Source organism: Chiloscyllium punctatum, chromosome 5, assembly GCF_047496795.1.
Source record: "Chiloscyllium punctatum isolate Juve2018m chromosome 5, sChiPun1.3, whole genome shotgun sequence".
NCBI lineage: Eukaryota > Metazoa > Chordata > Chondrichthyes > Orectolobiformes > Hemiscylliidae > Chiloscyllium > Chiloscyllium punctatum.
Window position 1 is genome coordinate 73,872,500 of NC_092743.1, and position 15,057 is coordinate 73,887,556.

At 41.0% G+C, this 15,057-nt stretch overlaps 1 protein-coding gene and 1 non-coding gene across 2 annotated transcripts; both read right to left on the minus strand.

Annotated features, from left to right (window-relative positions):
- Window positions 1-5,669: 5,669 nt before the first annotated feature.
- rps20 (ribosomal protein S20) lies at window positions 5,670-14,852 on the minus strand. Its single transcript, XM_072570564.1, has 4 exons — window positions 14,678-14,852; window positions 10,868-10,967; window positions 9,537-9,610; window positions 5,670-5,894 (listed from the first exon to the last, which is right to left on the minus strand). The coding sequence occupies exons 1-4, from the start codon at window positions 14,678-14,680 to the stop codon at window positions 5,712-5,714; spliced, it is 360 nt and encodes a 119-aa protein (XP_072426665.1). The 5' UTR covers window positions 14,681-14,852; the 3' UTR covers window positions 5,670-5,711.
- LOC140477540 (small nucleolar RNA U54) lies at window positions 9,672-9,735 on the minus strand. Its single transcript, XR_011960767.1, has one exon. It is a non-coding gene; the product is annotated as a small nucleolar RNA U54 (small nucleolar RNA).
- Window positions 14,853-15,057: the final 205 nt, after the last annotated feature.

Below are 15,057 nucleotides of genomic sequence, written 5' to 3' on the forward strand. Positions count from 1 at the left end.
CTCTGATAAGAGCTTAAAAAGTTTTAAATAGCAAGTTTTTTTTAAATGTCTGTGACTTAATTCAATGTATGCACTTCTTGCTGTAAACCTACTAAAGCAATAACACCACCATTTTCAACTTGTCACTGGTTAAATTAATGTCACTTTCGCAAATACACTTAAGAATGGAATCAAATTATTTGCAAAATTAGTTATTTTGCAGACTATAACACTGCAGGTGAAGACTTCAGCTAATTTAATGTAGACAATAACAGTAACAGATGTCGTGGAATCTTTTACAGCAACTTAATTCGGCAGAATCTTCAAAACTCTAGAATGACCCTTGAATCTATGACATCCTGATCTGACTTCTATTAGTGAACTAATTCTTTAAATAACTAATGAATGTCATGCACCGGAACATAGCTTCAACACATTTTTCACAGAAGGAGGGTTGTTCTATTTAGTTGAAAAAAAATGGACATTGCTTACAAAGCTTGGCAGATTTGGCAGCATGTGTGGTGGAGAAAGCAGTTAACGTTTCAAGTCCAGTGGCTTGTCTCGAGTCTGCTTTCTCCCCACAGATGCTGATAAAAGTCCTAGAGATGTACAGCACAGAAATAGTCCCTTCAGTCCAACATATCCATGCTGACCAGATATCCTAAATTAATCTAGTCCCATTGCCAGCATTTGGCCCATATCCCTCCAAACCCTTCCTATTCATGTACCCATCCAGATGCCTTTTAAATGCTTTAACTGTACCAGCTTCCATCACTTCCTCTGGCAGCTCATTCCGTACATGCATCACTGTTATGCTAAAAAACTGAACCTTAGGTCCCTTTTAAATTTTTCCACTCTCACCCTAAACCTATGCCGTCCAGTTCCGGACTTCCCCACCCCAGGGAAAAGACCTTGTCTATTTACCTTATCCACCCCCCTCATGATTTTATAAACCTCTTCCTCCAAAAAAACTAATTAATTTAGTAATATACAACCTTCACTTAACAAAACAATGTGGGCTATCCCTAATTAATCTGTGTCTCACTAAATAGCAATTAAACCTACTTGTCAATATTTATTCCAGCAATTAATCTACCACCAAGGTCATGCTAAATAATTATATCAACCTATTTCCAACACCATTTTTGACGATGGTGCAACATTTTCAGATGCCCAATTCTCTGGTACCTCACCTGTATTTTGTGAGGATAGAAAATGTTCCTCAACTTTGTTTCCTCCCCAGCTTTCTTTAACAGCCTTGGTTACAATCCATCTGGCCTGGACATTCATCTTCAAGGAGGTCAGTCCCTCCAGTACTTGCTTTTTTTCTTTTTTTTAAAATCAAATTATTCCTCCTCTTTGACTAGAATGTCTGCCTCATTCCTCTCCTTTGTAAAGAAGGGGACAGATTATTAATTTAGAACCTTGTCCACATCTTCTAGATCGACACAGCAGTTACAATGTACATTTCTGATAGCCTCAGTCCTTTCCTTAGTTATCCCTTGCTCTGAATGCAATGATAAAACTTGTTTTTTTGAACACTCCTTCATTCCACCTGCCAACATTACCTCATTCCTGACCCTATTGTGCCTTCCAACATCTAGGTGCATCCTCTCTTTGCCAAAACATCTGCTAACATTACCTCATTCCTGACCCTATTGTGACCAACAAGTAAATACAGCCACACATGGACCAGTTTTCTATGGCCTTGAGGAATCTAAGTTTGATGTTAATATAGATAGAGGGTCCTGCCCAAAACATCAACTCTCTTGATGCTAATTAATCTGCTGTGCTTTTTCCAACTCCACAATTTATCAAATCTGACTTTCCAGCATATGCAATCCTCACTATCTCCTCAGGCCCATTAAGTTTCACTAAAACTTTCTGGTTTTGTTTTAATTCTATTTAGTGTTTAATCAAGTCAAAGATGCCTAAAATTCCATTGAGAAAACTTAAAGTTTACATTCAGTAAACTTAAAGTTAATTTATACACATCCATATTCCTTCCTGAAACACATCCTGTCAAATTACAGGATGAAAGGATATAAATCTAGAGTTAAATTAGTTGGCTATCCATTGAACATAGACTCTTTCAGGTGTCAGGATTTTGGGCTCTGGGTAAATACATCCGTCGATCTGTGACTATTCTGAAACATGCCTTTGAAGTTTATACTCACGGTGTTTTAGCATCAAATCAATGGTAAATCACAAAGAGCACAAAGATCACAAAAACATACGTTAATCTATCCAAAACAGATAAAATTTTGAAAGTTAGTTTTTTTCTAAAAAAAAAATCAGATTATTGGCTGGCAAAACATGTGCACAGGATTTTAAAATGTTAGATGCTTTAACTTGAAAATTTTTCTCAAGGATGCAAAAGTCAACACAGAAAAATATAAAACATTAGTATTTCTGCCACCGTCTTTCTGGATAGGCAGACAAATGTTCTCTTTAAATATGGAAACATAGGCACCTGTTGGTGATCTCACATTCATTTATTCTTAAATGAATTGTTTTAGAAACTGAAAAATACCCCGTGCAATTGTTGCCATTGTAAAATAGACCAAGAAACCAAATTCTAAAACTTAACTTAGAATATAGATTAATTTAGAAAATATAATGCACATAAGGATGTAGGGTGCCATTGATCTACAATAATGTGCATAGCCTTTTTATAAGCAAAGTTTCTGAAATTACTGCAGTATTAAATTGATGAACTGGTCATTACTTAATGGTTTTGTTTTTTTTTTAATAGAAACCAATTCAGAGATGTCATCACATAACAAGTGGGACTTAAACCCGGGACTTCCAATCTAGGGGTAGGGACACTACAACTCTACAAGAGGGCTGTTGCCGTTTGACTAAATGTGACTATTAACTCTTCGGAGTGCTTTTAATCAAGTCTGACTGTGATTGTAAAAAAGCACAAAGTAATCTGGAAGTTACTGCAGCACAAAATACAGTAAATAACTAAGTGATTAAATTGTTCAGCAAATGTTTATAGTTTCAAATGTGAATTTGACTCAATGCTAGTTAGATTCAGTGAACATTTTTCATGTCTGAATTGAAGTATAAAGGTAAGTAGCATCCTGCACAATTGCACTTGTCACATGCTTTGGAGTAGTCGTCCTGTCCAGGAGGGATGCTCTTTGGAGGGTTGGTGCTGATGGGCTGAATGGCCTCTTTCCACACTGTAAGGATTGTATGATTTTATACAGCTAGTACAATTCAGTTTCTCAATAGATAGGAATCAACAGGATGTCAATAGTGGAGAATTCAGCAGTCAATCACATCACTGCGGTTTGGATTCATACACATACCAGACCAGGCAAGAGCAGCAATCTGCCTAAAAGGAATACATATCAAAAAGAGGAAGCCTGTTATACAGGTCTTATTACACAATTTGTAAGAATCATGGCACATTGGTAACAATCAATTTTGATCAATGAATCAGGTTCGTACAAGATGTTAACAGTTGATAGGTCAAAAGTCTGTGACTATGAAAAGTCATAAATTACTCCAGCAAGGAGGGAAGATGACAACACATTCATACTGCCAAATGCATTTGATAGAGGATAATGAACCAGTGATTTCTTATGAATCTGTTGGTTTAAAAAAAACTTAAGAGCTATATGTTGAATAAGTCTGCGATAAAGTACTACCCAGTCCACAGATGTGGAACATGAGTAGCTTGATTAGAAACAAATATCTATAGCCGGGGTTGTTTCCACTTTAGTTACAATTACATTACCTGATCTGCAGAAAGTCAGTTACAGAATTTATTGTATCCCAACTTGACCAAAATTTGACTAATGTCTTCTACTGGATTCAACAGTTATGTCAGACACACCAACAGCTGAATTTTTAAAAATCTGATTCGTTCTTAGAAAGATGAATTCTCAATGGTAACACTGACTGACTAGCACATGAGAAACTGGTTTCCCTATCATTTTGGAGCAGATCAAAGTTTGAAATCATTTAAATCAAACTGTTATGATTAGTTCCCAGGTTTTTTTGCTTTGGATCTTCCTTCACCCAACCCATCTTCTGCATAAATACTGGCATTTTCCAAATTACCATTAGTTCTGAAGGGTCACTGGACCAGAAACACCAACTCTGCTTTGTCCCCACAGAAACTGCCAGACCTGAGGAGTTTTTTTTAAATCAATTTGTTTTCTTTCAGATTTCTAGCATCCATGTCTTTCAGGCTTTTGTTGTTAAATCAAACTACTGATTCAAAGATCTCTAATAAAAACTAGCACCATGTTCCTTCATCAAGCTTAATTGTAGCATTTAACTGTGCTGACCTCAGACTGTCACTACAGATTATTTTTGCTAGGTAGTTCAATTAATTATTTATCACATTTAATCTAATAAAAGGCATGTTCAGAAGTCATTTATTTGCTTCTAAAGGAGTTCATGCCCTGAAGACTTAAGAATTAACGAGGGAAATAATCTATCAGAACAGTCTTTTTTGTAGTTAGAATCCAACTACATCCTAGATTGGAAATTATTCTTCTTGAAGTATGAAATCCAAGTTCAGGTGATCTCTAAATAACAAATGTGGGGAAACAACAAGTTTCATAAGTGAGCAATTTTTCTCCGTTCATTTTAATGATGTTTACTTTATTCAAAAGGGATTTCAAAACCACCTTAAACATGCAGGTGGTTACAGTACATGGTCTGTTTCTGTACCATGGCTCTTTGATCCAACCCAACCAGACATCCCAATTTGACCTATTCCGATTAGGCAGCATTGGCCCATATTCCTCTAAACCCTTATTCATATATCTCTCCAATATTTAAAAGGTATCTGGAATTGTACTACCCCGCCTCCCCCAAGCCCCCTCAATTTCTTTGGAAGCTCATTCCATACACAAATCACCTGCATGAGAAAAAATAACCCTTCAGGCCCTTTTTAAAATTTCCCCCCTCTCACCTTAAACCTAAGCCCTCTAGTGTTGGGCTCCCTCACCCTAGGAAAAAGATCTTGGCTGTCCTTGCCTCAATTTTAAAAGTCTCTAACATCACCCCTCAATCTCCAACACGACCTACTTGTGATGTTTTAAGTTATAAAAACTTTGTAATGCAATGTCGTTGGGCAATTGTATGATTAAACATATTAATTCCTCAAACTAGGAGAAAGTCACAAATGGAACTTCAGTTTACATCAAGCATTACAATCAGAATAGTTACAATACTGAAGGAAGCCTCTCATCCGTGCCAGCTCTGCTAGTGCAACTCAGAGTCCCAATCCCTCTAGGTTTCAATTTTCAATTCATTTCTTTTCCACTGATGTTCATTGACATTGTTTACCATCTACAACGTGCTATGCAGTACTTCCCATACCACTAACACCAAGCACCTCACAACAGCAGCAAACACATGGGAACACTACCTCCAAGCCAAACTAGACTTTAAGCCATCATCCCACTGTAACAGGGTGCGAATTCTGAAACTCTCGCCCTAATTACAGTTCATCAGTTCAAGACAGTAGAACACTAAGGGTAATTCAGAAGGGGTAATACATACCATTCTAAATGATACTCACATCCCATACTTAACATGTCAAATCAACTTTATTTACCAAAACCTTTCATAATTTTGCTAGCAATATTCATCTTTTGCTAACCACCTTAACTTGAACTCCAATATTCTAGTAATGTTAATTAGATTATGAAAAAGCACCATAGGATTTAAAATGTATTTTATTTTGCGTTTTCCATAGACATTCAAGCATCAGCAATTGTAACCTCTACTTCAACACCAGGCTCAATACTGATGGAGGTAATTTGTTTCACGATTTCAGATGGACTGTGTAAATCAATTAGACGTTTGTGGATCCTCATTTGGAAGCGATCCCAGGTTTTAGAACCTTCACCACAAGGGGTTTTTCTTGTTGTGATACGCAGAGTCTGGAATAAAGTACAAATACACAATGCAATGACTTATCCATGTTTCAGCAGTTAATATTGAATTTTCACCTGATGAAAGAACACAATGTAACTCTTGAGGCAGAAAAAAAATATGCTGCAAACAAGCTCAAATAATTATCAGAAAGAACAGACCATTGGATCCCTACAATGTGGAAACAGGCCATTTGGCCCAACAAGTCCACACCAACCGCCCAAAGAGTAACTCACCCACAACCATTCCCCTACCCTATACTTATCCCTGACTAATGCACCTAACCTACAAATCCCTGACCACTATTGACAATTTAGCACCGCCTCTTCACCTAACCTGCACATCTTTAGACTGTGGGAGGAAACCAGAGCACCTAGAGTAAACTCACACATGCAAACTACACATAGTCACCAGAGGTTGCAATCAATCCTGGGTCCGTAGCACAGAGGTGGTAAGCAGCAGCAGCAGCACTAACCATTGAGCCACCATGCCACCCTCAATGAAGGTTAGATTCCCTCAGTTACTGCCAGGTATTTAAATGCACACAAAAATCTGACTTTACTACTCACTAAATTTTCTTTCATTTAAGCATTATGACCACGATCCAGAGAATTGTAGTAATTACAGGTAGGTGTATGTAGTTTGCAGTAACCTGGTAAATTCAGCCAATTCATTCATGTCAATGAGATTATTGACGAAAGAGCAATGAGCATGTCAAAAAAAGGATTTTCAACCATGACAAATTCTCAGTTAAATAAATGCTAAATCAATTGAGGGATAGCCAACAAGGACGATTGAAGTTCTGCATCGACTCCAAATGGATGCTACAATCTAGAGATGTCTTGCGTACCTCTTCTGTCTAATATAAATATTCAAATCTGGCTACCATCAACTGCTGCACTAAGGTAGCAGTGTTACACACTATTGGGGCTTATGGCACAGTAGTAGCGTTGCAATTTTTGGTCCAGAAGATCTGGATACATGTCTCACGTGCTTCATGGCCCAGCAGGTTGATGTCCCCCCCCAACAATGCTTTGGAGACATTCAACTTTTCATTGCAGCTACATTTCTCAATTTATCCAACTGTCAAATAAAATTATTAATTTCAGCATAGTAGTAACAATATAAAGGTAAAATACAGATCACCACACAAGATGCTCAATATCTACAGTGATCAGTTGTCGTCTTGTCACCCTGATTGGATGTTTAGTGTAGTTATCAAACTATACTTGTTAGTTTCTGTTTCTCTGAAAATGAGAGTGTTGGTATAAATCTGAATCTGTTAGTTTATGCTTTGGGAATGTTCTTGTCAGTTTCTGCTGTGAATGTAGATATCCATCTGTATCTGTCTGTTTTAGTTTCTGAATGTATGAGTGCAAGTATCAATCTATGCTTTAGTTTCTGTGATGTCAGTGAGATCAGTTATTGACAATTTACACTAGGTATCTGAACACATGGAGAAAATGCAGTTTAAACTTTCAAAATAGTTCTGCTGGCATGGTTGAATAACAGGTGACTTTGTTTCCTACTCAAGAATTCTTAAAACACTGAATACTAAAAATAGTTTCACATCACTAATGTCTTAAGGTTTACAGAATCGAACAGTACACTGAACAAATGAGACATTCACTGAAGCTATTGTCCATCAAATAATCACTGATGGCACACCATTAACCTTCTCCATTACTTTTCAAGACTACTTGATGGCTTTCAGACCCTCTATGACAAAGTTAAGACAGACCGGGAGTGCTCAACCATCAAACTTCACATTCCCGTCATATCCCTAATGGCCAAGAGTATACAGTCTCCTATGGTTGTGTACAAGTGCATTCTGATGAATGAGGAATATCCCATAACCTGCCAAAATCACTATTCCCACACCTACACCACTTTCATTGCAATGCTTTTTTGATGAGCCACACACATTGGCAAAGCTACCTCTTATGTCCATCCCTAACCACCCTTGGTCACGCCATTTCCCAGGGTAATCAGCCCCATTGCTACAGACCTGGAATGGAGTGATGTAGACTAGACCAGGTAAGGACAAGAGATTTCCTTCGCTAAAGCAAACCAGAGGATTACCTGCACCTCCACACACATCTTTTACTGCATCCGTTGCACCCGATGTGGCCTCCTCTATATTGGGGAGACAGGCCGCCTACTTGTGGAACGATTCAGAGAACACCTCTGGGACACCTGGACCAACCAACCCAACCACCCCGTGGCTCAACACTTCAACTCCCCCTCCCACTCCACCAAGGACATGCAGGTCCTTGGACTCCTCCATCGCCAGACCATAGCAACACGACGGTTGGAGGAAGAGCGCCTCATCTTCCACCTAGAAACCCTCCAACCACAAGGGATGAACTCAGACTTCTCCTGTTTCCTCATTTCCCCTCCCCCCACCTTGTCTCAGTCCCAACCCTCGAACTCAGCACCACCTTCCTAATCTGCAATCTTCTTCCTGACCTCTCCGCCCCCACCTGCACTCCGGCCTATCACCCTCGCCTTAACTTCCTTCCACATATCGCATTTCCAACACCCCTCCCCAAGTCCTCCTCCCTAACTTTTATCTTAGCCTGCTTGGCATACTTTCCTCATTGCTGAAGAAAGGCTCATGCCCGAAACGTTGATTCTCCTGCTCCTTGGATGCTGCCTGACCTGCTGCACTTTTCCAGCAACACATTTTCAGCTCTGATCTCCAGCATCTGCAGTCCTCACTTTCTCCCAGAGGATTTTAACAACAATCAATGACAGTAATGCGGATTAAAAAAAACCAAGACCAACTTTATACTCTGGATTATTTTCACTGGAAAAAATTCCACTGATTTTCAAAGTAGGACATGAACCCATTTCCCAGACCCAGGTCCCCGGATTACTAATATCCCATATCCTATGAATTGCAATATAGCCTGTAGCATGGTAGAATCATCTAGGTCTCCACACCCTTACAAGTTCATTGCTTAAAATTAGTAAGTTCAACTACCAGCCTGCTTCTAAAGACATTATCTCCAATCCATTAACATTCTTGCCACACTGGTTTCAATTTTTTTTTAAAATGCCCTTCATTGTTTCAGTTTTCCCTCCTAAAATTCCCTACTAAATCCAACCAATACAAAGAACAGATATTTAACACCCCTAGTTAATGTGGATGTGAGACATCTTGATGTATAATCTTTCAAGTGAGGTCATTGTGTATGTTTGTCAGCCATAATCTGCACAGTGCAATCCTGTGTACAGCAATAAGATACACATTAGATAACTATACACCAATCTTGCTGAGAGTGTTAGACAATTTGCTACAACTCTCCTGCTTTTTTAATGTTGCCATGAGAAAACAAAGAAGATTCTGCATTTCAGATAATAGCCTAGATTGGTGACAGAACACTGCTGTGTCATCTTATAGTACAAACCTTTTCTACAGACTTAAGCATAATCATTTTCTACCACTCAAGAAAAAAAAGCGACCTACTGATAAGCAGTCACTACAACATCCAATGCGATTGAATCCATCCCCATCTCTCCCCTTACAAAAAAGAAAATGATCAGAGCTCTTCTTTTCCTACAACTTCTGTGGGAAATGTAAAGCCACACACAAAAAAAGTTACATTAAAACCCCTGACATTTTCTCCCTCTATAGATGACCTTACCTTGGTGGGCATGCGAACAGGTCCCTTGACTTTCAAGTTCTTCTCTTTAGCACCACGAATTAGATCAGCACAAACTGGAGAGAAGTAAAGTTTCAGTCAAGAAAGCAGACACCACATAACTGCCATCTAAAATATAACTGGCTCAGAATAGCGTACAAAACAATCATGTTGATTCATTTACATAATATCATCCTTGCCAGCAAAATTCAATTCTGTCAGAACAATGACAGCCAAGTGAGGCAACTTTAGTCTGATGTTACAGAAAATGCTTGTTTGGCAGTTTTCTTAAAAAAGACTCATGCTTTTAATGCCAATGATAGTAGTTCCCAATGCTAGTTTATCACTTCATCCAGTCACAAGTTAGAGCAGTTGGTAATAAATTTAAAACAGGGGCCAGTAGGCCAATAAAATTGCTCCGTTATGCAACTAAATGGAGAAGAAAGTTACTGTACAATCAAAACTCCAAATACATATTCTAAAGAATGCATAAAAACAAACTGAATTACAGAATCTCCATGACAAAAGGATGTAACGTTGAATATTGGTTGTGCTGATGCCACAAACAAACATTTGCTACAAGAAACCATCCCATTTCCACAGATGTACTGACTCCTATATTTTGTGGACTGCCACTTTTCTGCAGAGGACAGGTTTGAGAGTCCCGCTGAACTCAAGAGCGATGCCATCAGGAGTTCTCAACTCCTGACATGGCCATTCAACAGTCAGATATTGCAAAGCGCAATCCAAAACAAGGCCACAATAGCAATACCCATATGATATAAACAGTTGCAACAGGAGACGAAGGCTGCAGCTGCTAGGGAGATAGAAGTGAAAAGGTGTGGCATTGGAAAAGCACAGCCGGTCAGGCAGTATCCAAGGAGCTGGAGAATTGACGTTTCGAGCATAAGCTCTTCATCAGGAACGTCCTAAGGAAGAGCTTATGTTCAAAATGTCGACTCTCCTGCTCCTCGGATGCTGCCTGACTGGCAGTGCTTCTCCAGTGCCGCATGTTTTGTCTCCCATCACTAGCATTTGCTGTCCTTGCTTTCTCCTAGCGGGTAGGGAGATACCCAGTTGCCATGGTTTCCTTGCTACTGAAAATAGATCTACTTTCTGTCAAGAACTGAGTCTGGTATGCAACAACGTTCCCACATTAAAAGGTGCCTTGCAAAAGGCATCTACTACAACACGCAATTTCCTAAATGGACAATCATTCTCATTAACGAGTGATTGTAGATGACTACTGATTTATCTATTTCAGTAGTAAACAAAATTCAAATAAGAGGCTAAAAAATGAATCCCTCCTCCCCAAAATAACCAAAAAAAATTACCTTTCTCGAGTGACTTTACATTCCGGCTGGTCAAAGTAATTCTAATGCGGTGAATTGCAACCTCCTGTTCCACAGGTGCTTTGCCAGAATCTTTAAATGCCTATCCAAATGAAAAAGTGTAAACTAAGCAGTTTTCAGACATTACACGTTTCCACCAAAGTCAAAAAACCAGTTTATAGACTATCTACTTATGTCACTATCAGATTAAAGATTATAATTCAAAAGGTTCAGTTAAGTTGTTGACACAAACACCCCTGGTGCTCACCTCCCACCCTACCAACCTTCGCATAAACCAAATCATCCGCCAACATTTCCGCCACCTCCAAAAAGACGCCACCACCAGGGATATATTTCCCTCCCCACCCCTTTCCGCCTTCCGCAAAGACCGTTCCCTCCGTACTACTGGTCAGGTCCACTCCCCCCTACAACCCACCCTCCCATCCTGACACCTTCCCCTGCCACCGCAGGAACTGTAAAACCTGTGCCCACACCTCCTCCCTCACCTCTATCCAAGGTCCTAAAGGAGCCTTCCACATCCAAAGTTTTACTTGCACTATCACTTATTGTATCCGTTGCTCCCGATGCGGTCTCCTCTACATCGGGGAGACTGGGTGCCTCCCAATTTAGGCACAGCGCTTTAGGGAACATCTCCGGAACACCCGCACCAATCAACCACACCGCCCCGTGGCCCAACATTTCAACTCCCCCTCCCACTCTGCCGAGGACATGGAGGCCCTGGGCCTCCTTCACCGCCGCTCCCTCACCAGACACCTGAAGGAAGAACGCCTCATCTTCCGCCTCGGAGCACTTCAACCCCAGGGCATCAATGTTTCCTCATTTCCCCTTCTCCCACCTCACCCTAGTTCCAAACTTCCAGCTCAGCACTGTCCCCATGACTTGTCCTACCTGCCTATTTCCTTTCCACCTATCCACTCCACCCTCTCTTCCCTGACATATCACCTTCATCCCCTCCCCCACTCACCCATTGTACTCTATGCTACTTTCTCCCCACCCCCACCCTCCTTTAGCTTATCTCTCCACATTTCAGGCTCACTGCCTTAATTCCTGAAGGGCTTTTGCCCGAAACATCGATTTTGCTGCTCCTTGGATGCTGCCTGAACTGCTGTGCTCTTCCTGCACCACTAATCCAGAACTTTTACTTCCTCTCTAGCCATCAGAGAAATGCTAGAGAACTGGAGACTAGCCAACATAGTTCCACTTTTCAAACAGGGTGGTAAAAATGAACCAGGAAAATTACACAGACTGATGAGTCAGGTCAACAGGGAAACAAAAACTGAAGAAACAAATTAATACGACTTGGATAGTAGTATTACGGATAGTCGCCATGACTTTGTCACAGGGAGTTTACATCTAACAAACTTATTTGAATTTTTTGAAGTGTATGGATGAAGGAAATTTAGTTGATGTAGCTTATATGGATTTTAGCAATGCTTTTGACAAGATCCCACACAGGAGTCTGATTGTGAAGATGAAAGCACATTAAGTGAGGGAAACTTGGTGAGATAGATCTGGCTTCGTAACAGGACAAAATAGTGGTGCCTCCAACAGTGTACATGGATCAGTACTGGGATTCTGTATAGCCGAAAATGTGGGAGCAGGGCAGGCAGGTTCAGCCAATTTGCAGTTAATAGCAAGGATGATGATTGTAGGTTTCAGGAAGATATACATGGGTTGGTCAGATGAGCAGACCCAGTGGCAGATGGTACTTAATCCTGATAAGTACCTGATAAGGTGATGCACTTTGGATGAAGAAATAAGATGAGGGAGTATTTAATGAATGGCAAGACACTCTGTAGCTTAGAGGAACAGAGGGATCCTGTGGTAATTATTCACAGATCCTTGAAGTCAGAGCACATGAATAGGATAGTTAAAGCAACACGAGATTTTTGCTTTCATCAGTCATTGCATGAAATATGAGACCAAAGGAGGTAATATTAGAGTTATACAGAGCATCAGTTAGTGGGAATGTGGAAAGCATTGTCTGGAAAAGCAGTGGAGGCCAAAAGCCTCTCAATCTTAAAAAACATTTAGATGTGTACTTCAAACATCATAACATTCAAGGATATAGGACAAGTGCAGGAATTTGGAATTTAATGAGTTATGTTGGTTCAGACATGATGGGCCAAAGAGCCTTTTCTGTGCTGTATGATTCAATGAACAGTTCACTTGTAACTTTGATTAGATTCCCTACAGAGTGGAAACAGGCCCTTCGGCCCAACCAATCCACACCGTCCCCAAGAAGAGCAACCAACCCAGACCCATTTCCTGATGATGCACCTATCACTATGGACAACTCACCTGTGGGATATAGGTAAATTAATGTTACTTCTGCTGGAATCACACCAGTGTGTAATTGTTTTAGCCACGAGCTGAGTCAACAAGAATGGAAACGATGTGGAGGAAATATATAATTGTTTTTGTATTAGCTAAAACTATGTCAGAAGATAGACATTATGGGCAAGTAAATAAGATGTTGTGAGGGGATGAACAAACCCCAATTAAAAGGGTCATAGGGATCAGAACAACCTCGGGAAAGGCACAGATGAAGGGGGTAGATAATGATGAAGAAAGAATATGCCTAACAATGACCTACAGCAGGATGAGGTCAAACAGCCTTGTGAGACCAGGAATAAGCATTTTGTCACAGACAAGGCCGGATAAGGCAAGAGATAAACAGGGGTAATGGGGGCCGGTCTTAGGGAAGTGGAGGATGTAAACAGGGGAGGGAGCAGTGTAAAACAATAGAAATCAAATCATATAAATGTTGTGTATGAATTGAATTTGGTGTGTATGTCCTCTGCCTTATCGACACTGGACATCACACCCACTTGCAAGTGTAAAATAAATGGCACTACTGATTCAGATCTTGTCTCGGACTGAAATTATTGAAGTGAGTGGGCTTTGTTTCTCACACACCTAACCTGCACATCTTTGGCTTGTGGGAGGATGTCAGAGCACCCGGAGGAAACCCACGCAGATGCTGGGAGAATGTGCAAACTCCACATAATCACCCAAGGCTGAAATTGAACCTGGGACTCTGGTGCTGTGAGGCACCACGCCACCCCAACCTGGAAAATGAGTAACGCCCTGAGGAATCCTCAATACACTACTTTTTTTTGATATACAAGTTTACACAATAAAAACTGAATTTTAGTCAACTTAAATCTAAAATTTTAATCAACTTCTTGCAGTAGCAGATTATGTTAAAAGAAGTGTAAATATAGGCCTTAGTGTTTAGCATTGTAACCTCAGTTAAAACGTGCCAACTAACGAAACAGCCACGATCCAAACTGAAGCAAAGCGAAAAACATTAAGCAACGTCAGATAAATTGCAGATGCTGAATCAACAAGAAAGAAACGCGCTGTTTTAAATAGGACAGATCTGAGTTCAAGATGATCCAAATATGAACCCAACACGGTAGGGTAAAGGCGATTGCCTCGCCAGATTGCTCTGAGCTGCTGAAAATTCAGGCTGTGTTTTTTTAAACCAAGGAAGAGGCCTTTGTATCCGCGCCGGTCGTGTTTCAAATCCAATTTCCAAAACTTAATCCACAGCCTTGATTGCAGCACACCACACATTTAATTTGGTGCATTTCATTCGCTTATTCCACCTTTCCGTGAAAATAAGGGCGAGTTAGCAGCCAGTGAGACAACGATGCTAGAAGCAGCTAGAGCGCGGCCACAGCACATGGACACAGCAAACCACATGAACCAAGGCCGCAGGCGTACAGCGCGCTCGCTCGCTCCCGGCCCACGGCCCACGGCCCACGGCGCGACTCTCACTCTCACCATGGTAAACTCCTGACCAACTTATCCGTCGACTTAAGACTCTGAAAGTGAACGAACAGCGGTGAGTCAGGAGCGTACCAACCAGGACAACCTCCTCCTCCAACTATCACAGCTGAAAAGGAAGCGTTGCTACGTCAGCGACGTTTAAATACTGAGCCTCCGCCCACTGCAGGAGGCGGCTTCCAGAAGGTGGGGCGGAGCCGACCGGGTGTCAGACCCCGGCCTTGGAGACGGGGCGGGCGGAGCCGACCGGGTGTCAGACCCCGGCTTTGGAGACGGGGCGGGCGGAGCCGACCGGGTGTCAGACCCCGGCCTTGGAGACGGGGCGGGCGGAGCCGACCGGGTGTCAGACCCCGGCCTTGGAGACGGGATACGTCCTC

Coding starts and splice junctions, on each gene's coding strand:
- rps20 (XM_072570564.1), bottom strand. Junction 9,611..10,867: donor TGTAAAGTCACTCGAGAAAG/GTAATTTTTTTT, acceptor ACTTCTCTCCAG/TTTGTGCTGATCTAATTCGT. Junction 5,895..9,536: donor CTGTTCGCATGCCCACCAAG/GTAAGGTCATCT, acceptor ACTTTATTCCAG/ACTCTGCGTATCACAACAAG.